This window comes from Cannabis sativa, chromosome 4 (assembly GCF_029168945.1).
Source record: "Cannabis sativa cultivar Pink pepper isolate KNU-18-1 chromosome 4, ASM2916894v1, whole genome shotgun sequence".
NCBI lineage: Eukaryota > Viridiplantae > Streptophyta > Magnoliopsida > Rosales > Cannabaceae > Cannabis > Cannabis sativa.
Window position 1 is genome coordinate 74,832,018 of NC_083604.1, and position 24,707 is coordinate 74,856,724.

Sequence of the window (24,707 nt, forward strand, 5' to 3'; positions counted from 1 at the left end):
GTTTATTTTTATAAATCTGTTTAATTAATTTTACGAAATTGTTTGTTTTGAGTTTTAATAAACATAGTTTATTATTTAATGATTAAAATATATGGTTTCATGTAATAAATTTTCAAAATATATAAGTTTTTAAAATAATTTTTTTTGCACATTTTTTATAATTATGTTGTTTTTGTTGTACATTTATGAAAAAAGCCCTAATAAAAATACTAAACACCATAAATGTCTTTTAACATTTCTCAAAACAAACAAAAAAAACATCAAAAGCTAAATGTAAAGCAAAGCACTATTGTGCTATCCATAGTCAAGCTGAATTTTGTTAAATTATGAGCCTCAACATTTTTAGTTGGTGTCATTAGTAGACATTGACAGAAAAAAAAAAGTTAATGTTGTATTTGACTCACTCTTTATATTAATTGTGCTTCAATAGTCAAGATTTAAAACATGTAAAAAATATATAATTATTATTATTTATTATTTAATATTTTATTAAAAATATATAAAAAATATTATTTTTATTATTTAAATAATAATATGATAAATAAAAAAAATAAAGTTATGTAAAAAATAATAAATCATAATAATTAATTATACTATAATAAATAAAAATATAAAATTTATTGTGTACTAAATTAGTAAATTTAGTACAATATTATATTATGTGACAAATTTAACACAATTTTTAGCATAAATTAAATTTGATACACTTTTTATACCACTATTAGAGTATTTTTTTTTCTTCTTAAATGTGCTAAAATATAATAACACATTACTTTTTTAGCACTTTATTGGAGATGTTTATTTTTGAATCCATTGAAGATGTGCTAAAAATATTTAAATATTCAATTACAAACTTTTTTATACACCTATAATTAATTATTTTTTATATTAACTACCAAGTCATAATCTCATAATAGAGTATGGCAATTGGAAATGCTATGAGTTTGATTAAAATTTATTAAAAAAAAATTGTGTGTTTGTCCCACATTGTTCATGTGTGAGTAATTTATGAGATTTATATTACACTCAAAGTTACCAAGTTATAATCTCATTATAAGATTTTAGTAATTCGATCAATGGAGTTTGATTAAAATATTTAAAAAATCGTACTAAAATACTTTTATATTATCTAAAATGTGATTTAGAAAACAGAAAAAACACGCACAAATTATGCATTTTTTTTTTACCATCAACATGTATTTATTAAAAGAGTAAAAAAATTTGTTACAACTATTTGAATCAGCACAGATCTAATAATAATAATAATAAATCCTGAATATTATTTCAAAAGTCATATTTTTTTTTTCTTATCCATTAAAATTCTATATATAATATTACACTCATGTGTGAGAAATTTATGAGATTTATATTACACTCAAAGCTACCCAGCTATAATCTCATTATAAGATTTTAGTAATTGGATCAATGCTGGAGTTTGATTAAAAATTTTAAAAAATCGTACTAAAAATTCTTTTATATTATCTAAAACGTAATTTAGGAAACAGAAAAAACACACACAAATTATGCATCTTTTTTTTACCATCAACGTGTATTTATTAAAAGAGTAAAAAAAATTGTAACAAGTAACAACTAATTGAATCAGCACAGATCTAATAATAATAATAAATCCTAAATATTATTTCAAAAGTCATATTTTTTTTTTCTTATCCATTAAAATTCTATATATAATAACAATATTGGTCACACGAGGCTTTAAATATTTTTTTTAAATAATTGAACATAGAATAGAAAAGTAAGGAAGAGGAAGAGGACAAATCATTTGTCAATTCCTTAAGCAATTTCTTTTTTAAGTTTTTCTATACAAAATTGATATCCTAAGGCCAATAGGGCATGCTCAGATTCCCACCAAATACACCAGAAAAAGATAGAAAGCTATATATGTACACACACATTTAATATTTGATGTGGAATACATATATTTATTTATATAATCTTATTTTATTTTACAATGAAAAAAAAAAAATATTATCCAAAAGATCACCAAATCCATACATAAGATTCATTGTTTTGATATATCATAACTTGTATTGATAGTGATTCTTTTTTCTTTTCTTTTTCCTTGGATTCAAAGTTGTCAAGTCTAGCTGTAAAAAAAGGAAACTGTTGGAATTGGACTTGTGGAAAAGATAATCAAAAGTGAGCTTATTTGTTCCTTTGCTTTTGAATAATAATTAATTAGTTACAAATCCCATTTAATAATTAGGTAATACAACACAATCTGTTTGATTGCACCAAAATTTTGAGAAATGACATAAGGTTGAAGTTTTGGATAGCTACAAAACTAGTCACTGTTTTGGATTTTTTTTTTTCAATTTGCTTACAAGTTTACAATTACTAAATCATGCTTCCTGAATTTATTTTTAAAATTTAGTAGTGGTAATAATTTATGGGCAAAATCCTAAATGACCTTTTAAATAAAATATTCAGAAAGGTATTTATGACTGTAACAAGAAACTGAGAAAATTCAATTTACTGTTTGTGAGACAGATAACAAGGATTTGTACAGAGAAAGCAATGAAAGGACAATTCAATTAGCAATTTAACAAACCTCAGAATGACTTCTTCTTGGTCTATATCTCAAACTTCATTATAAAAGATTCTATTCAGAGAATAACAAAAATAAAATATACAATAGAAGAAGACAAAGCCTTACAGCAGAGAGAATAAGGACAACAAACAAGCCGTGACAAAATTTAATAAGCTTTTAAGGTCCATCATCTCTGTATAGAGTCATGAAAAGGAGGGAACAACTTCAATATCATAATAAAGGACAACAATTTATTTCCATGTTTTCGAAATTAACACAAAATAATGCCCTCAAGAGAAAGAAAGAAAGAGATTAATGGAATCAGGAGAAACTAGTGAAAGATATGAAGTTCATAGGAGTGAGTTTGTTGTTGGTAGAGACTAATGTTTATGCATAAAGAAATGAGCAAAGTGAACCTTGAGTAACTGAGTTAGTTCAGACACTTCAGATAATCATAAACTACTACAAATTAATTTTGAATATAGTAAATATTTTTATGTCACTTCCTACAAATCCATATCCAGTCATAACATTAACAACAAACCTCCCCATGGAAACATAAGGGAAGAAAACTTGCAAGTAAATAGGGCGGAAAAATCCCATGACCTCCCAAAATGCAGAGCCTAATAATAGACAACACTCCCAGCCTCAAATCCTTCTATAATGTCTTATGATTTCAGATATATATATATGATCTCCCATGTAGATAGTTATCTGCAAAAATTCATGGGGAAGTAGTATATAATAAAGACTATAAAGAGTATGACACTATACATCTTCTCCTGCCTTGTTGTGATTACCACCTCTCCAACTATGGCCATCTGATTTTTCATCTTCTTCTTCATCTTCAACTTCTGTACTGTTCCCGCCAGTATGAGAAAGTGCTTTATTAGAGCCGCTCGGTGCTAGAGGACCCTGAGGAGATGCAGATTGGTGTGAGCTATCTCCACATTGATCTTGACTCATCCATAGGCCACTGTCTGGCTCGGTGGAAGAGTTGGGAAGTTTTCTCACATGGAGCCTGTATTTCTGGTTTATAGCAAAGAAGAAAAAAAAAATGTTAACATAAGACAATCAATTAAGAATTGAGAACAAGATATTCTCAACAAATATGTATCAAACACTTGCCTGCAAATGGCTTTTTACTTCATCATTAGTAAGGCCTTCAACCCTCATAAGCTCTCTTATTTGTTTAGGTGTAGCTACTGCAATAAACAATGAAAACCAAATAGTTAAGACACACATAACATAGATAGATTAGATAATTGTGTATTGAGATATAAACTAACCATGAGAACCACCAAGCTGGTGAATTGCATCAACAAAACGACGATGAAGTTCAATAGACCAACACCTTCTCTGTTTTCTAAAGGGTTGTTGTTGTTGATGATGCTGGTGTTGTGTCTGGTGCTGCACCAGTTGTGATTTGCTCACTAACTTAACTTGCTCGGTCAAGAAAGATGAAGCAGAACCAGTTTTACAACTATGGCTGCTCTTAGGATTAGAATCACCACTAGTTCCACCCATCTCAGATATTGGAGAAGTTGTAGGCAATGGAGTTGGAGGCATGAGACTCAGACTAGGCACCCGTGAAAGTGAAACCTCTTTATCTTCTTTCAAACTAGTCCTTACTATAACACCACTAGGAGGACTAGGTTGAGCCTTGAATGGTACAAATGCTCCTCCTCTGTTTCTATAATCAGAAACCCCAATTGGTTGTTTTTCAGACACATGCCGATCCACTGCTACTTCTTCAATTCTCTAAACAAATAAAGATAAAGTAAAAAAGTTGTCTTGTTTGAGAAAAAAATCCAAAACATGAAAAGCCCAGAAAACATGTATTGTTTAATTTACCGGTTTAAGTTCAGAAACTGAGGTTTGTTTATTATGAGAATCACAATCAACAACATTTGTACTCCATAGCTGAGCAGAGCTCATCCAGCTTTTCTTATCACAAGAATCATCTACCAAATTTGTCGATCCATTCTCATCTGAATTTCCCTTAAACGATGTGAACTCATCCATAGCTTTTATGGCTTTCTCTTCCTCCTTCAACCTCTCAATAGCTGGAAAAATGGAAGAACAAAAAATCAATCAATATCACCAAAATAACAACAGACCCATCTTCAAAAATCATCGAATCAAAATACCCAGAAAGTAGAATATAAAAACAACAACGAATTCATTCACTCACTCACCATCGGTAACCAGACTCATGCAAAGAGGAAGCTCACGCTTAAAAGCATCGATTTTTCTCTTTTCTTCTTCAAACCTTTTCACATAATCATCGAGCTTTGATAATTTCTCAGACCCATCTCTGATTTTCGAAACGTGTTCGAGAAACTCAGAAATGGTTTTGGGAACGAAGGCTAATCCTGAATTATTATTCAAGCTCAGTTCCATAATTTTGATCTCTGTAACTCGTTCTCAAACATTCCAAAAATAATAATAATAATAAAGAAAAACAACAAAAAAAAAATATTGATAAGAAGGAAACAGCGGTGGTTTTATACAGATGAGGAAAATAGGGAAGGGATTATAGATAGATTCAAGACAGGAAGATTCCACAATTTCACAATCGTTTCGTCGCGTAAATTGAGTCAACTCGGAAAAACTCGTTCTTAACCCAATCGTTAGTAAAAGGCGGAATCTTTGGATTCCGTACTGTCTTGGGCAAAAAGGTAATTTCGTAATTAATAACTTTTACCATTTATTTAATTATTTGGGTTGGCTTATTGAAGAATCAAGATTCTTGATTGTTAGGTGGGCAAAAGAGAATCGCTGGCTTAAAGTGACTGAAAAGTCGTTGACCTACGCGTATTTATGTGAAACCGTTGAGGGTAGTTTGGTCATTCAAAACTTATTTATTTGGTGTTTTTTAAGAGAAATTTTATTGGGTGATACTATAATGCACCTCGCTAAAAAGGATGTACTGAAGCACTCTCTACTTGTTTCGGCATTCAGAAAAAAAATTAGTCTAATATTTATTTATATTCATGTATGTTAATTAAGATATCGTACAAAATTTTAAAAAATTCAGAATAATTTACAATATAAAAAATAATGTTCAAACAGTCTATTTTACACGCGTATAAAATAAAATAGTCATGCGTACAACACCCTGCTTGAACGCAATTTTTGGCGTGTTAAACTTTTTTGAATTTCTTAAAATTTTGCAGGTTATCTTAAATAAGTATAATTTACATGACCATGAGAAAAAATTTGACTAAAAAATTATTTCGGATACTAAAATAGATAAAGATGTATCACTGTATTCCTTTTAAATGGTGCATTATAGAATTTTCCAATTTTATTTACACCCAAAAAAATTTTAAAGACTCAATTTTAATAATTTTTATTTTATATAAAATTTATATCTTTAATTTTATAAAGTTTTTTTTAATTTGTTTCTTTTAATTCATATTCTTAAAAAATATACCTATAAAAAAAATTATATTTTAAATATTATGACAAAAAAATTTAAATAAAAAATTATATGAAATTTTCTTAGAAAAAAATAAAAAATATATATGAGTTAAAAAAAATTATGCAAATGAAATCAAAATAAGTATTGAAATTAACATAAAATAATGTGAGAAAAAAAAATTAAAAGTAATTTTTAAAAATTATTTAAGTTTTTATTTAGTATATTTATCATTTTATGGGGTGCAAATAGAACATCCCGGAAAATTATTTTCATCCCGAAAATTTTGAAAGACACCTTTTTTAATAATTTTTATTTTATATAAATTTATATTTTTAATTGTATTAAATTTTTTTTAACTTTTTTCTTTCAATTCATATTCTTAAAAAATATATTTATCAAATAAAAATAAATAATATTTTTAATATTATAACAAAAAATTAAGATAAAAATTATGTGAAAATTTCTTAGAAAAAAATAAAATATATATATACATGAGTTAGATTAATTATGAAAATAAAATCAAAAGAAGTATTATAATTAACATAAAATAATGTGAGAAAAAATTTTAAAAAAATATTAAGAGTAATTTTTGAAAATTATTTAAGCTTATATTTTTTTTAATAATGGGATGTATTTATCATTTGGCTAATTAGTAATTTTTCCCCCTTGAACTTTGACATGTACTAAATCGTGCCCCCTGAACTTTTTTAACCATTAGAAATTCCCCCCGAACTATTGAGATTGTTAAATTTAAGGACTTTTGTCTAATTTCATTCAATTTTACTGTTTCAGTGATTGTTTATGTACAAAATCATGTCCCTCAAATTTTGATATGTACTAAATCATGCCCCTTGAACTTTCATCCATGTTAGAATTTTTTACTAAAATTAGATAAAAGTCCTTAAATTTAACAATCTCAATAGTTCGAGAGGAATTTTTAACGGCCAAAAAAGTTCAGGGAGCACGATTTAGTACATGTCAAAGTTCGGGGGGAAAAATTACTAATTAGCCTTATCATTTTATAGGGTGTAAATAAAAGTCTTATTTTTTTTTTTAAAAAAAAATACTTATATTTAATCAATATATACTCTTAAAAAGTATAGATGTGTCAAATTTAAATTAGTTTAACACAAGACACTACTTTTTAACAGTGGATTTTTATATAATTTACACTCTATAAAATAATAAATACATTCTTATATTTTTTTAAAAAAAAAAGTTTAAAATAATTTTTACAAATTACTCATAATATTATTTAAAATATTTTTTCATATTATTTTATGTTAATTTCAATACTTATTTTAATTTATTTTTATATATATTTTTAATTTTTTTAATAAATTTTATATAATTTTTTATTTTAATAATGAAAATAAAGTTTATTTTTGTTTGATAAGTATAATTTTTAATAATATAAATTGGAAGAATATAATTAAAAAAATTAATATAATAAAATATATATTTTATATAAAATAAAAATTATTAAAATTTATTTATTTATTTATTTATTTATTTTAACCTATTTATATATTTTTGGAGTGTAAATAATTTTTTTATGCTTGTTATTATCAATATCAGTGCTTGGATTGACTTTGGATGTTTGTCTTTGTCCTTTTACTTTACTTTATGTGTATTTTTTTAACGACACTGTATAAATGGTTAAAGGTAATTTATAATATTTTTTAAAATAAGGTGTATTTATTTATTTTTTTTAAACGTATTTATATATTTTTAGAGTGTAAATAATTTTTTTTTATCCTTGTTATTATCAATATCAGTGCTTGGCTTGACTTTGGATGTTTGTTTTGTTCTTTTACTTTGCTTTATGTGTATTTTTTTAACAACACTGTATAAATGGTTAAAGGTAATTTATAATATTTTTTAAAATATAATATGTAGAATCTAATATTAAATTGTACCATATTTTATTTTATTTTTTCAATAATAATTTCTCACGTGTTTACTATTCCTTTTTCAGATTTTTTTTTTTTTTGAAAAAAAAAATATTACTGTCAAATTAAAAAAATCAACTTAAATGATCATTAATTTGAAGTGAGAAATAAATCATTTTTATTTTGTATGGGAATTTTTTCTTTCTTTCAAGAGGAAAAAAATGGTAAGGAAACGAAAAGTAAATATTAACAAAGTGTTGTTTTTCAATAATAAATTAAAAATATGTATATCAATCCACCGACATATTTGGAGAAAGAGAAAAAGTTACTGCTTTTTTATTTGGCATCATAAGTTGCACATGCAATTTACTCAACATCTAAGCTTATTATTATTGGCATTTGAAGATAAAAAAAATGATTATAAAAAATAAATAAAAAAAGAAAAAGAAAATTGTATTTGCCACATTCTATTTGTGAGAAGAAAGCATGTGTTATATTATTTAGAGTAATTTGTTAATTTTCGGTTGGAAATAAATATTTAATTTAATTTTTGACAGTAATAATATTTAAATTATATTTCTAGAACTATATGTGTACCTAACCAATAAATGTTAAGTCATTATTCATGTGTTATTTTATTATTGGTATAGTTAAATTATTTTTTTTAAAGAAAATAAAAATTTAATGATATAGACCAATTAAAAATTGTCACAAGTTAATTTACGTAACACTTAATACCCAAGTACCTACGGAAGTTCTAAAATTATAACTTAGGAATTATTACTATCAAAAATTAAACTTATACATTTATTTATAACTAGAAGTTAAACTTAAGTATTAATACCGCAAATTATTCTATTATTTATAATATGATCATGTTTATGTTATATTATTTATAATTTAGAGCACTCTCAATAATTGCTTTAAAATAGCTAGATTTTAAAATTTTAGCTTTTTTTTATGATATGAATAAAATCTTTATAGTAAATGATATGTTTAATAAAGACAGTTTAATTATATATCGGTCCTTGTCATATATAATCTCTATTATATAAAGCACCTTCACTTAGATGTCATACTACATCAGCAATCTAAATCGAGATTGCTTGCACCGAATAACGAGCGTTAGTGAACTACACTAGCAACCGTTAGTTAAAGATTTTATAACTTTAATATGATGCTAACTTTTTTATTTATGGCTAAGAGATCTTAATTCTACGTACAATACAAGTCACAACTTCATACATGAATGAATTTTTTTGATATTTATATATAGATTATTCAAAATTAATTATTAATAATTTAACATTCAAACATGTATCAAAATATCAATTTTTATTTATAAATAAGAATGTCTTTACATGCTTTTTAGGGCATAAACCTTAACAATCTCACTTTCTCTAAAAGTAAATTGGGCATCTCTCTTAGTCTCATATTAGTTATATGACCCATAAAAAATTTTAGTGGTAGCGTCTTTATGAATGGATCTGTCAGGTTATGTTCTGACGCAATCTTCAAGACAGTCACATCACCTCTTTCTACTATATCTCTTAGTAGATGGTACTTCTTCTCAATGTGCTTGTGTCTCTTATGGCTTCTTGGTTCTTTAGAGTTGGCCATCGCTCTAGTGTTGTCACAGTAGAGCACCATAGGTTTTTCTACTTCTAGATTAGTGCAGAATTCTTTAATCGAACCGCTTCCTTAGCTGCTTCGCAAGCTGCTATATAATCAACTTCCATGGTTGAATCTGCAATACTAATTTGCTTAATGCTCTCCAGACAACAACTCTACCACCAAGAGTGAATATTAACCCATATGTCGACTTTTGACTATCTTTGTCTGATTGGAAATTAAAATCAATATATACATTAGGATTTAACTCTCCTCTAGAATACTTGAGAATGTGCTTCAATGTCTAGTGTTCCAAACCTAGATTCAATTGGTAACAACTAACAATTCTTATATCATAGCATATGTCAGGTGTTGTATACAACATTGCATACATTAAGCTTCTAACTGCTAATGCATAAGGATACTTTCTCATGTCCTCCATCTCTTGTAGAGTCTTTAGATGTTGATCCTTGCATAGAGAAATTTCATCTCTCGATGGTAACTGTCATTTCTTAGAATTCTCCATTGACAATCTTTCTAGCATCGTATCTATATGAGTTGCTTGAGAAAGTGCTAATGTTTTCCTCTTTCTATCTCTATAAATTTTTATGCTGAGAACATAGCTTACTTCTCCCAAATCCTTCATTTGATGTTGTTCGGCTAACCACTTCGTTACGTTTAATAACCTTTCTACATTGTATTTAATAAATAAAATATCATCAACATAAAGTACTAGGAATACCACTACATTACCTTTAATGTATTTGTATACACGTGCTTCATTTTCATTTTGTTCGAAGCCATACTTTTTAATAGTTTTATTAAAGGTGATATTCCAAGATCTAGAAGCTTGCTTCAAACCATAAATAGATTTAAGAAATTTGTAAACCTTTTGATCTTCCCCTTGTTGCACATTATCTCTAGGTTGTTCCATATAAATAGTTTCATCAAGATTTCTATTTAGAAAAGCAGTCTTGACGTCTATTTTCCATATCTCATAATCATAAGTGGCAGTTATAGATAGAAGAATATAAATGGATTTAAGCATGGCCACATGAGAGAAGGTTTCGTCTTAATTGAGGGCTTCTCGATATGTGTAGCCTTTGGCTAAGAGCTTAGCTTTAAAGGTCTCTACCTTTCCTTCACCATTTCTCTTCTTCTTGTAAATCTATTTGCATCCTATAGGTGTTACACCTTCAGGTAGGATTTATAGCCCAGACTTTATTGGTACACATGGAATCCATCTCTTGATCCACAATATTATTTTACTTGTCTGAGTCAAGGTCATCCGTTACTTGCTGGTAAGTTAATGAATCGTCCTTGTACGTTCACAACGGATAGGTTGTCTCACAACCCTTCCACTACAACGATGTATTGAGGTTTTCTTTTCAATAATTATGACAACCGTTGTTGGTTGTTCAACTGATAGTACTAAAGTTGATGGTTCATAAATCTGTTCATTTCTCATTTCCTCGATAACCATTTTACCACGTGCATGGTTTGTGACCTTTCACATAGTTATGTTGCTTTCTAAAGTTGTTTTCATTTCTGAAGTTGTTTTCATTTTAAGATTATACTATTTTCAAGTTATGTTATTTCTATTTTATAAATGAATAACAAGTCAATTAGAAAAGTATAAATGGATACAAGTCAATTATAAATGGAAAAGCCCTTATATTAAAGGGTATTTGGTAGACTCCTTAACAGTTGCAGTATTTAGGAGAGCTTTTCAATCTATTTTTTTTCTTCTATGAACGTATACGTTATAGTTATTTAGAGTCATTTGTAAATTTTTAAAAAATTTTGAATAGTTTAATGTGCCAAAAATAAAGTTTCTTATTCGAGTAATAGTACTTATACGCGCTTGATAAGTTACTATTTGAGTTTTATTTCTGGCATTGTAAACTATTGAGAATTTTTTAAATATTTACATGTGATTTTAAATAACTACATCACATACACGATCATAAAAAAAAAAGGAATAAAAAGCTCTCCTAAATACTGATACCAAGACTAGAGGTGTTCATAAATCGATCCAATCTAATAGCAACCGACTAATCCAATTTCAACCGACCGCCAAGCATTGAATATCCCATTGTGATCGAGCTAAATTGATGTTATTTTTTAATATCCAATTGTAATCGGATCAAATTAGTGTCATTTTTGAATATCTAATTGTGGACGGATCAGATTGGTATTATTTTGAATATTTAATTAGATCAGATCGAATGTTAGATGAGGTATCCAAAAATTAAATACATTCAACATTCAATCTAACTAATGAGTATTTTTATTTAGTTTGGATGAGTAATTAGATTTTATATTGTTATACATTTAAAATATGTATGTATATATATAAAAATTAACATAAAAATTTTACTCTTTTTTTATTGGATTCAAAACATATTGAATCTAAAATATTGAATTGATCTAATTCGATATAAAAAATACTATATTTAAAATATTAGATAAACTCGAATTAAACCAAAGCTATACATAAAATACATTTAATTGATAGAATTGATCAAATCCAACATTCAATAGATGTTGAATCGATTAGATGACTCAAAATTAAGTGGATTGGATCGGATGTTAAATTCTAACATACAATATATAATTGAATCGAATTTAAATAAATCTAAAAATATTGAATATCGTCCAATAAATATCTCTACTTCTTTTAATTTAGACTTTTAAATAATTTATAATGTAAAGATTCAAATAAAAGGTATCAAATATAAGATAAGATGTGTTCCATAATCGGTCCTCTCAATCGTAGTTTATTGGATATGCTTTCTCTTTTTTATTCCTTAAAAAAAATACAAAAAGCAATGTGCACTATATATCTTCATGTACAATCTATGAATACTAATGTGGCAAAAATTATTATTTTTTTAGGCAAAAACTCAACTATTAAACATTAAGAGCAATAAATACTCTACAAAGTGGCGAAAATTATTGTGTAGTTAAAACTAAGCAATCAATATTTATAGAGTAGAAATTAGATAGTAAGTGTGATTACGAGGGAAAATAATATAATAGTTAATATTTAAATTAGAATAATTATCTTTTTTACCCCCTGTACTTATGACACTATACTATTATGCCCCTTAATCTATTCAGCTTGTTACAAATAGTCCTTGTATAATTTTATATGCATACATTTAGTCCTTCTGTTTATTTTGTTTAAAAATACTGTTTGTATTAATGATGTGGTATTATAACAAAGGATAGAGTAGTAATTTCATCTCTTTTTAGAGGGAAAATTGACTATGACGTGGCATAATAACTGACAATGAAATATGATTAAAAAATGATTTCATAACCTTTTAAAAAAAATTTAATAAAAATAATTTTATTAAAATAATTCCAATCGTTTTTTAGCCGTTCAAATTAGAAAAAGGTGTAAAATTTGGATTCTACAGTATTTGAAGAGATGGATATCACTAGAAAGAACATGGAATTTTTGGAAAATTAAGGTAATGATATTCTATTTTTTAGGATGTTATTTTTTATTTTTTTTTTCCTGTGATTGTAATTTTTATGACTTGTAATTTATTTTCCTAATGGTATATAATTTTTCAACTACTATCTATGTATAATGCCACATTATTAATTTAACAGTCAACTTTAGTCAATTTTAACAGAATTAGATAGAAGGATTATACTATTCCAACTGATATATTTTAGGGGGTATTTTTAACTACACTTATAAATTAAGGGGCATCATAGTATAGTGTCATAAGTACAGGGACTAAAAAAGTTAATTATTCTTTAAATTAAAAAAATTTAGAAATTTTTTCATGAAAAATACAAATTTTAACTTTTATTACATTTTAATTTTCATAATAGTAGGATAACTTTTATACTTTTTTTTTATTTTATTTACTAAAATATCACTTGCACACATAATTCTCTTAATGTTGGTATCATTGTTCATCCGTCACACTCAACCAACTTATCTTTCCAATTTCTACATATTATTTTAATTTATTCTTCTCCTTTCTTTTTTTTTATTATTTTTTATTTTTTTTTTATTTTTAGCTACACGTTTAAACTTTCTTACATGATTTAAAGAAGAAGTATCTCCAAAAAAATTAAAACCCCATGATCTTTAACTGCTATTGAAGAATCAACCTATATTTTTTCTACAATTTTCTATATAAAATAACTCGTTCTTCATCTTCTCCATATCCCTTTGTGAAAAAAGTTCCAATTATAGACCCTAAAGCATCAGAGAATGGGATTGGAATCTAATTTTGAAAAAGGGAAAGGGAAAAGCAAGTTAGATGATGATTTTTTTTATGATGATTTTGTTGAATCCATACCCAAACAGATGAAGGCTCCTGCCAATAAGAAGAAATCTAAAATCATTGAACGAGATGAAATCGAGGGGAGTCCTATTGATGTTGGTTAAAAGAAGAAGAATCATGCTCCTTATTTGATTGAGGTTTGTATTGCATTTTTTTAGTTTTGATATATTTTAGATTTTATTATTTTTAGGTACGGTTCCAGTATTTTGAAAAAGGCTATTTCTTAGTTTGTTTTAGGTCAGTTATGTTGCTTAGGTCATTTGAGTTTCATTTATATTTCATTCTAGTTGGTTTTAGGTTTCATTTTTATTTTTCAACTTCGGAACCATGTTTCTCTTTTTAATGGTTTATGGTACTTGCTGTTGATTTTTATTTGTATGGTATTGAATTTATGTATGTTGAATGCTTATTGTAGTGTGTTTTGTTATTTTTATTATTTTTCTTTATAATTTTTGTAGGTTTCGTTTATGATTCATTATTGTTTTAGTTGATATTCGTGATGATATTTATAAATTGCTGTAATGTACTTTGTATACTAGTTTTCTTGACATCTTTTAGTTGTTCTGTGTGAATGTCTTTTTTTAAGTTTATTTATAGTTTTAATACAGTTTTGAAACTTTGTATGTTATAAAATTTAATTTTTTATTTTTGTGTTTCTGTATATCTATGTAGGTTTGGGAATATAAAATCTGTCCTTCTGTTTATCACATGTCTAAGTGTGTCAATTATTGCACTTATGGTGTTATTAAGAACATCGAGAAAAAATATTCGGAGAATGTGATGAAAATGTTCCGTGATACTCAATTAGGTCATTTCTTGGATGTCCCTAAGTATAAATTTTATCCCTAAGTTATTCACATCCTTTTGTTGAGGGAGGTTCAACAAGGAAATTCGAAGGAATTTTGAGAAAGTTAGTCACTGGGTTTTTGGTTGCCTTGATGTGAATGAGGGCATTATCTTTCACTATAATTCATTGAGAAATGCAAAGATGAATGCGGCAACCAAGAGTACCATAAAGGCTTATTCTGTTTTGCTTCTAATTTTCTTTGATGTTCTTGATTTTTGAAACAAGAGGACCACTAGTCCAGATCTTAATTCTGATGTTAAAGCTCCACTAAGAATAGTGAAGATTGCTAGTCTGCTTGGCCAAGAAAACAAGTGAATTTTATATATGTTTTTGCATGTTAGTTGTTCATGGTATTCTCTTAAGAGATGCAATGGTCAAATTCAAAAGAATTTTGAGCGAACATTGTTGGTTGCTGCGTTCATTTTAATATTAAATAATTCACCTTGATTACAGGTTTGGATTGTATGGTATTGTATTTTGTTTTTATGCTTATATTTTTGTACATGTTTCTGAATTATGTCGATATATATAATATTATATTCAATGATGAAATAAATTTTATCGTCTAATTAGTAAACCAAGGAATATAGTTGTAGAAAGTATTTGAATCTTTAAATTATTGTATTATGTATAACACATTTTTTACAACTATCAATTAACGCAGGGGCGGACCCACATTGTAGCGAGGGGGGGCAGTCGCCCCCCCTGAAAAAAAAAATCGAGAAAAAAATGTATATGGATTTTAATTAGTTACAACATATATTTGTATTAAAAGATGATATTTATAGACATAATAGTAACCTTGGTGTAATGGTTAAGGTAGTTGGTAAATAGGTTAGAGGGTAAAGGTTCAAATCCCATTAACTACACTTTATATTTTCTTTTTAAATTTATTTACGCCCCCCTCACTTTAAATTCTGGGTCCGCCACTGAATTAACGGATGGACAACTTTTGAAGATTCAACAAAATAGTTAATGTAATAATTTTTTTAAAAAAATTTCACATTAAAGTGTCAAACATGATGTTAATAATGCTTTACATTTATGTTAATGTTTTGGATATGACCTACAACCTTAAAACAACTATTATGCAACTAATGAGTTGCTCATTGCAAAGAAGGAGATGTTGTTGGTTGTTGTTGTATTGTTGACCATATTCACACACAATGGATACCTTGTGAAGTAAGATTCTTTCAATTTTAGTTGTATATAAAGAATTAGCTTGGATCGTCATTAAAGGTTGGTTCATTCTTTCACTTGGTATTTCAGTTACAGTTGAGTATTTTCTTAGTTGCATTCCAACACCTATTTTAACTTGTGTGCTAGTTCTTCATATTTGAAATCTATTGAATTAATGTAATGGCCAGTAGTTTCACAATTTACATAATTCATTTCTTGATCAGGCTGTCCATTGCAAAATATGAGAAACAAAATTGCATCTTTTTTTTGACAGTTTAAAAATTTATGAATTGTAAGTCATCTATGGGATGACTGTCATGAAACTGTAATGCAACAATTATATTTGTTGTGAGGCAACTAATATTAAATCTTAAAATAACTAATAATGTCCCTATGCTATACAAAAAAACTTACCATAATCAATTTTTCTCTATATGAGTCGTGTATTGCTAATTTCGAGCCAAATTTTTAATATAATAATATTGTAGTAGCACAACTATTACTTAACTAATATATTACTTAATTGCAACTAGAAATGAAAAATTGAATAGACATCGTCATGAAAAAATTTGTTAGTAATTTTTTTTTTGTCACTGATCAACAATCAATTGTACTTTAATAATATTATGTGGAGAAACAACTATTAAAATTCTGTAAACTAACTTTATAACAACTAAATGAATAAATTAATAAAACTAACCATGTTATAATTTTTTTAAAAAAGTTTTGTGTTGGATTGTCGATATGAAACACTTGCAAATATCATAAAAATTATTGTATCGTTATCAGTTTGTAATCATTGATATGTTAAGTTTCAGAGCGTTAGTAAATTTTAATGTAACTGCAATGCAGCCATGCAGAAATTTAAAAACTAAAGAAATATTTCTATGTACGTGACTCTTGATGAATTCAAATTTTCTTTGTTGTTCGTGATTTAATATGAATAAATTCACCATTTAAAAATTTGAAAAATAACGTTAATGGAATAGGAGAAACAATAGCTAGTGTATTGATACATTTTTTTTTCTATTTATACCTGATTTAGATTGATTGGGAACTCCAGATCTATTTCAAACAGATTTACATTTTATGAATCTAAAAAGTGATATTAGGAGAACTAGTTTTCTGCGATTTATATTGTAATTCAAGGTTGAATTTTGATTTCATACCAATTTTTCTGCACAATTTTGCATAAATTTGAAATTGTATGTGTTTGGATTGCTTACGGTCTTCTTCTCAAGTGAATTCGTCAAAATTTATGGTGATTCTCCGTCTGGCTATATTTTTTTTTTAGTTGATGTGCTGGTTTGTTTGCTTGAAGCTGTCGTTGTTGAAGATGGTGGTTCGTGCGGCTAAATAGTTAGAGCAAGAAGTATTCTTGTAATTTTTTATTGTTGGGCTGTATAAAAATTTATAAGGCCAGCCCAATATAATTGTAACTTCCCCGCTTCAAGCGTCTATTGGGCCCTTACATCCATGGAATAATGACTCTTATACATACGTATGCAACTCTAGCCACTTCCTAGATTGACGACTGACCCTATAGACCAACACAAGTATTTCCAGCGTGCTTTTTCGCCACTCGCATGCTTCTTGGGAAAACTTCCCAAGAGGTCACCCATCCTGAAATTACTCCAAGTGAATCACGCTTAACCATGGAGTTCTTACGTGATGGGCTACGAAAAATAAGATGCACCTTGTTGATATAGGTAGTACCGATCAATCCATTTAAGCTCTCTTCAACTATGTAGTCCTATACTTATACAGTCTCAGAATCATCCAACTTGACCTTCCCCAGGCAGTGTGAGATTGCACAGCTTACCCGGTATTTCTCCTTACGGATTACGGGACTACTGAATGTCACAATCACTCCCCTTACGGGGCTCGACGTCCTCGTCGACTACACTTCTGGCTAGGTTAAGGCTCTGATACCATTTGTAACGTTCTCTCTTCAAGCCTCCATTGGGCCCTTACACCCAGGGAATAATGGCTCTTATACACAAGTACGCCCCTTTGGCTGCTCTTGGATTGACGACTGACCCTACAGACCAACACGAGTGTTTCTAGCATGCTTTTTCCTCACTCGCACGCTTTTTGGAAAAACTTCTCAGGAGGTCACCCATCCTGAAATTATCCCAAGTCAAGCACGCTTAATGTAAAGCCCGCTTAGTTAATTTGGAAATTAGCAGTTATTTATGTTAATCAGGAAATTATTTATAGCTATTTAAATAATTTATCATTGTTATTTATGGAATTCAGATATGCATAATTATGTCATCAGCAGTTTTTATATTTCGCATTTCCGGTGTCCGGTATTTTGGAACTCGGCGTTTGGCTCAGTAGAAATCACAACTTAGTATGTTAGTATTTTGGGGACGGGTTTTAGACATTGGGAATGTCGGGAATGGCTGGGAATTTAGAATGTCCCAAAAATACCCCTTTAGTATGAATTATGTAATTTTATGGTGGAGGGGCAAAATGGTTTTTTTGCCCCAATGACTTTTTGTCTTTTGTGACTTGTAAATGGAAATTAAATGTTGATTTTAATTATTTTTCTTGGCTGAAATAAAGTATTATATGCATGAAAATCTTTGTTTTCTCTCAACTTTACACTTAACAAAAAATAGAAAAAACTTGGGAAAAAAGAAGCTCTCTTTTCTTTCTCTCCATTTCGGCTTGGTGTTGGCTGCTAGGGCAGGGATTTTTCTCTTCAATTTCTTGTGATTTTCTTCTCCTCTAAGTGTAATTCAATTGTAGGTAAGATCCTTGAACTTGCCCTTCTATGTTTTCTTGAATTTTAAGTGAAAATGGATGAAAATGCATGTTGAATTGAAGTTCTTGCTGCTGTGTTGTGATGTTGTTTTCTAAAGTTTATTTTGCTATTTTTAAGTAATTTAAAGCTAGTGTATGCATGTTGATTACTTGAAGTTATGTTTTGGGAGTTTTTAGTTCAAGAGCATGATTTTCAAAAATGTATGTGAATCTGTAAATTGCTGGCTGTGGTTGATCACTTTCATTTTCAGAGGCTTAGTTATGCATATTTAAGTAGGTTTGATCTAGCTTGATGGCATGTTAGTGGATTTTAATCAAGCTTGAGTTTTGGAACTCAAAACTTGGTCTTTAATGGCATTTTGTGATTCTGTGAGTTCTGGGTGAATTTGTTGCCTTTGAATGGTTATTTGGGGTATATTGATCAGGTCTGGAAAGTCTTGGATGATTTGGGTTAGATTTGAGCGAGTTATGAAATTTTGAAATTTTCCTGCGAGGAACCGGAATTCCGGTTGTGCAACCGGAATTCCGGATGGGTGTCCAGTAATTCCCAGAACCGGAATTCGGTTGGGCAACCTGGTCTACTTGGGTTGGGGAATTTTTCCGAACCCTAGTTTTCCTCGTTTTTGGGTTTTTAGGGGTATTGCCATGCTTTTTATCGATAGGGAAACTTTTAGTTTCAAGTTTTAGTCCCCGGGAAGTGATTTAGCGTGTCACTTATAGCGTTGTGATTTTTATGGTTTAGGAGCCAGTAATCCGCCGTTCAGCTTCAGTTCCAGTCAGGTTGACCGGCACACCTGAAATCGGAATCCAGGTAAGATTAGTATAACAGTATGCATATGTAGAATACATGTTTAGCGAGCATGTAGGAAGCCTATTAGATTACATTAGTTGTATGTTGGCTTCGAACCATCCAACCCTGTCACGTCGGTACAGGCTGGAGTATGACCAGCAGCCGGAGTATGACCGGTTTGACCGATCAGGCTGACACTGGTTGGTGGTTCCGTGCTATTGACGTATCCCGTCGGTACAGGCTGGAGTATGACCAGCAGCCGGAGTATGACCGGTTCGACCGATCAGGAGGATATAGTAACACGTCGGTACAGGCTGGAGTATGACCAGCAGCCGGAGTATGACCGGTTCGACCGATCAGGTTGTTACGTGTCAATAGTACCGTCCCTATGAACGTTCAGAACTCAGTACCATGTTGGACATGGCAGTAGTGGCTCAGTACCATGTTGGACATGGCGGTAGCGGGACTCAGTATCGTGTTGGACACGGCAGTTAGTATTATGTATGAGTATTTTTATGCTTTTCTTACTGAGTCTGTCGACTCACAGTTTATGTTCATGTGTAGGTTAAAGCAAGGCTATAGCTGATGGACCGTGAGCGAGCTTATGAGATTGTACATGTCGGGGCGGTTAGGCCTGGAGCGTACGATCATCGGGACAGCAGGGCTGGGATTTTTGTAACTGTCGTTAGACGACTTTATTTTGATGTAAAAATTGAACAGTAAAAACGTTTGTAAATATTTTTATAAATCGGGATCCCGAGACTTTTTGCAAAATGGTTTATAAGTTTAATGAAAAAGCAAAATTTTAATTAATCACGTTTTTCCATAAACCTCGTTGATTAGCAACGAGCTGCACAGTATGTTTAAAAATCACGTAATACGCCTAAGATAGTTAGGGTGTTACACTTAACCTTGGAGTTCTTTTGTGATGGGCTACTAAAAAACAAGATGCAGAGTGGCGTATTTGTATATAAGAGCTATTATTTCGTGGGTGTAAGGACTCATGTAACGCCCGCATTTTATAATAATAAACTCGGAAATTAACTTTAATAATTTATATATTAATAACCATATAGACCGGGATCCCAGGTATCAAAATTCAGGTTAAAAGTACTTTACTATTACATATATATATATATTTTTTTTTTTTTTAAAACTTTGCGGACTTGCATATTCAAATACGGATTCAAAATAGTAAAAGACCGAAACCCTCCGGGTCGCACTGCCGCGATATGTACAATCATGTCGAGTTCCGCCTCACTGTTCCTCCAGCTTTGCCTTTCCTTTACCTACACAAGGTAGCAAACTGATGAGTCAACAGACTCAGTAAGATATGTAAGAAAACACGAAAGTAACACGTTGCCAGCTTTATGATCAAGCTGTCCTGAGCTTAACAACGAAGCTCCCCAAATGGTTAAGAACGTTCTTAAGGGTAGTACGACTACTGTACCATATGCACTAAAGTACCAACTTGTACTTGTGTTGGTAGAGTCCTAATTGTACTCCCGAGAATTTACTAAGTGTTGTACCACAATCACGACGTACCCTGGGTACTCGTGATGGTAACACCGTAATTTTATTAACATCTAAAGCAAGCATAAACATTCATATATATATATTCTTACGCTATCTTACCTCGTTCCGTGCTCAAGTGTGCCGGTCAGCCTGAGTGGAAGTACAGCTCGACGTATAACAGGGCCCTAAACCATTATGTTCAAAAACTGATGAGAGACTCGCTAAAACACTTATCGGGAATATAAAATGCAAACTAAGCTTAACCCTATCGATGAAAAGGATGCCAATACCCTAAATTACGTAAAAACGGGAAAAACTAGGGCTTGGGAAAAAGCCCCAACCGGCAGGCCGGATCCCAACCGGAAGTCCGGTTCCTGGGACCAACCGGTCGACCGGTTGCAACAGGGCCCCAGGAACCGGAATTCCGGTTCTGAGCTGGGAACCCAAAATTTTCTCCCCTCAATTCAAAACAATCCCAAACTTCACAATAACTTCCAGAACACCTGTAAGCATTGCAATAAACCAAACCCAAGCAATGGAACCCAACAAAACACACAAAATCCAATTCCACCATTAGAGAGCTATAATTAAGTTCTTTAAGCTCAAACTTAGCTCACTCTCAAATCAATCCATAATCTCAGCTCAATTTAACTTAATCAACATCAAACAACCTTTAGAATACCAAATTAAACCATCTTAAATCATACAGCAACTTATCACACAATTTCTTCAAAATAACTAACTTAGGTTTAAGAAAAACTTAAGGAAGAAGAATAGGGGTAGTTACCTTGAATTGGAATCTTGGAACTCAATTAAAATTCTTGATATTCAGCTGAAAACTCACAGCCCCCTTACTGCCTAGAAAAATCGAGAGAGAGAGAGAGGAAGAAGAAGGTTGAGGGAAAAAATGGAGACTTTTCTAGTATTTTCTAGTTTTGTTAAAAAAATAAAGGTGAAGGGCTCATTTCTATAAATGGAATGTTTTAAAAAAATCAGAATAAAATAAAATAGAATAAAGGAAAAAAAGATTAATAATTCTCCTCTAATTAATTTCTAATAACTTAGCAAAAAAAGGTTTTCTAAGGCATTTTAATCATTGAAATAACCCAACTAATAACCAATACTATTAAACCTACTATAATGCCCCGGAATAAAACAACGCTATACTATACAACATATGACTCTCTAAAGGCCCAACGCCGCTGTCCACCGCTTCCGAACACCAACACAACAATAGAGAAATTACATAAATAGCATGATAAATATATATGCGCTCAAATAAATTCCCATAATCATAATATTATTGATAATAATAAAATCTCATACATAAACTTTAATTATTAAATAATTCAACGTATTATTCGTATGCGGTCTTTACAATTATCCCCCCGTTAAAAAGGATTTCGTCCCCGAAATCTACCTGAATAACTCAGGATGCTGGGCCCTCATACCAGATTCCAATTCCCAAGTGGCCTCTTCTACTTTACTGTTTCTCCAAAGTACCTTGACCAATGATATGGTTTTGGTTCGGAGAACCTTTTCCTTTTTATCCAGAATTTGCACTGGTTGCTCGTCATATGATAAATCAGGTTGCAATTCCAATGCTTCGTAACTCAAAATATGCATTGGATCAGACACATACTTCCTCAGCATAGAAACATGAAATACATTATGCACTGCTGATAATGCTGGAGGTAGGGCTAACCTATAAGCCACTTGCCCAACTTTTTCCAGAATTTCAAAAGGTCCAATAAACCTAGGGCTTAGTTTACCTTTCTTTCCAAAGCGTCTGACTCCCTTCATCGGAGATACACGCAAAAAGACATGATCACCAGGTTGGAATGTAATATCCCGTCGCTTGGGGTCTGCATAACTTTTCTGCCTGCTTTGAGAAGCAAGCATTCGAGCTTTAATCTTGTCTATTGCTTCATTTGTTTTCTGGACTAATTCAGGGCCCAAGTATTTCCGTTCTCCTGTTTCGTCCCAATGAATTGGGGAGCGACATTTTCTTCCATAGAGCAGCTCATAGGGAGCCATTCCTATGGTACTTTGATAGCTATTATTATAGGAGAATTCAATCAGAGGCAAATACTTACTCCATGACCCTCCAAAGTCCATAACACAAGCCCGTAACAAGTCTTCAAGTATCTGGATGGTTCGTTCAGATTGACCATCGGTCTGAGGATGAAAGGCTGTGCTGAACTTCAAATTAGTTCCCATAGCCTTTTGCAAACTCATCCAAAACTTTGAGGTAAATTTAGGGTCCCTATCTGAAACGATTGACTTCGGTACCCCATGAAGACGAACAATTTCTTTTACATACAAATCAGCATACTGATCCACTGAATAGGTTACCTTAACAGGTAAGAAATGTGCTGACTTTGTAAAACGATCCACCACGACCCAAACTGAGTCGTACATTCCTGTGGTTCTAGGCAAGCCAACCACAAAGTCCATCGCAATGTCTTCCCACTTCCATTCCGGAAGTGTTAACGGTTGAAGTAACCCTGCCGGTCGTTGATGCTCAGCTTTGATTTGCTGACAGGTTAGGCATTTAGTGACATAGTCCACTACATCCCTCTTCATCCCGTACCACCAGAAATAGGGCTTCAAATCTTGATACATTTTGGTGGTTCCTGGATGTAACGAGTAAGGGGTAGTATGAGCTTCTTCTAAAATTTCTTTCTTAAGCTCACTGATATCAGGGACATACACCCGTGCCTTATACAACAGCATCCCACTGTCAGAAATGGAGAAGTCCTTAGCTTTGCCTGCTAAGGTATCTTCTCTGATTTTTACCAATTCAGGATCTTCTAACTGGGCCATTTTGATTCTCTCTAACAAATCTGACTGAAGTGTCAGATTAAATAATTCCTCAGTCACCAACTCAATGTTTGCTCTAGTCATTTCCGAGGCTAGCTGTGAGGAAATCATAACCATGTTGGCTATTTGATCAGGTCCTTTTCTACTTAAGGCATCAGCCACCACATTTGCCTTTCCAGGATGATACAAGATTTCACAGTCATAGTCTTTTACCAATTCTAACCACCTTCTCTGTCTCATATTTAAATCCTTCTGGGTGAAGAAGTACTTGAGACTCTTGTGATCAGTGTAAATCTCACACCTTTCACCATATAAGTAATGTCGCCAAATTTTCAAGGCGAACACCACTGCTGCAAGTTCTAGGTCGTGAGTTGGGTAACGCTGCTCATAATCCTTCAGTTGCCGAGAAGCATAAGCTATGACTTTATCTGCTTGCATCAACACACAGCCTAAACCCTGCCTAGAAGCATCACAATACACCACAAACTTTTCTTGATCAGAAGGCAAGGCTAGAACAGGAGCTGTAATCAATCGTTGCTTCAGCTCTTGAAAACTCTTTTCACACTTATCTGACCATATAAATCGCTGATTTTTCCTAGTTAACTCGGATAACGGTATTGCAATTTTGGAAAACCCTTCCACAAAACGCCGATAGTAACCTGCTAAACCGAGAAAACTTCGAATTTCAGTGACTGTTTTAGGTCTAGGCCAATTCTTCACCGCTTCAATCTTTCCTGGATCAACCATAATTCCATCTTTTCCAACAATATGCCCCAGAAAAGACACTTGTGACAGCCAAAACTCACACTTTTTGAACTTTGCATAGAGTTTATGATCTCTAAGTCGCTGCAGAACCATTCGAAGATGTTGCTCATGCTCTGCCTCTGACCGAGAGTACACAAGGATATCATCGATAAATACAATTACAAAATTATCGAGGAAATCCTTGAATACCCTATTCATGAGATCCATAAAAGCTGCCGGGGCATT

At 30.7% G+C, this 24,707-nt stretch overlaps 1 protein-coding gene across 1 annotated transcript; it reads right to left on the bottom strand.

The window, feature by feature from the left end:
- Positions 1–2,997: 2,997 nt before the first annotated feature.
- LOC115714497 (transcription factor HHO5) lies at positions 2,998–5,336 on the bottom strand. Its single transcript, XM_030643222.2, has 5 exons — positions 4,747–5,336; positions 4,403–4,614; positions 3,838–4,309; positions 3,677–3,753; positions 2,998–3,577 (listed from the first exon to the last, which is right to left on the bottom strand). The coding sequence occupies exons 1-5, from the start codon at positions 4,949–4,951 to the stop codon at positions 3,317–3,319; spliced, it is 1,227 nt and encodes a 408-aa protein (XP_030499082.2). The 5' UTR covers positions 4,952–5,336; the 3' UTR covers positions 2,998–3,316.
- Positions 5,337–24,707: the final 19,371 nt, after the last annotated feature.

What these genes read in the sequence shown, in the direction of transcription:
- LOC115714497 (XM_030643222.2), bottom strand. Translation starts at nt 4,951, where the DNA reads ATGGAACTGAGCTTGAATAATAATTCAGGATTAGCCTTCGTTCCCAAA. An exon ending in CATGAGTCTGGTTACCGATG is followed by an intron (nt 4,615 to 4,746) that starts GTGAGTGAGTGA and finishes CCATTTTTCCAG; the next exon opens with CTATTGAGAGGTTGAAGGAG. An exon ending in AAGTAAAAAGCCATTTGCAG is followed by an intron (nt 3,578 to 3,676) that starts GCAAGTGTTTGA and finishes GCTATAAACCAG; the next exon opens with AAATACAGGCTCCATGTGAG.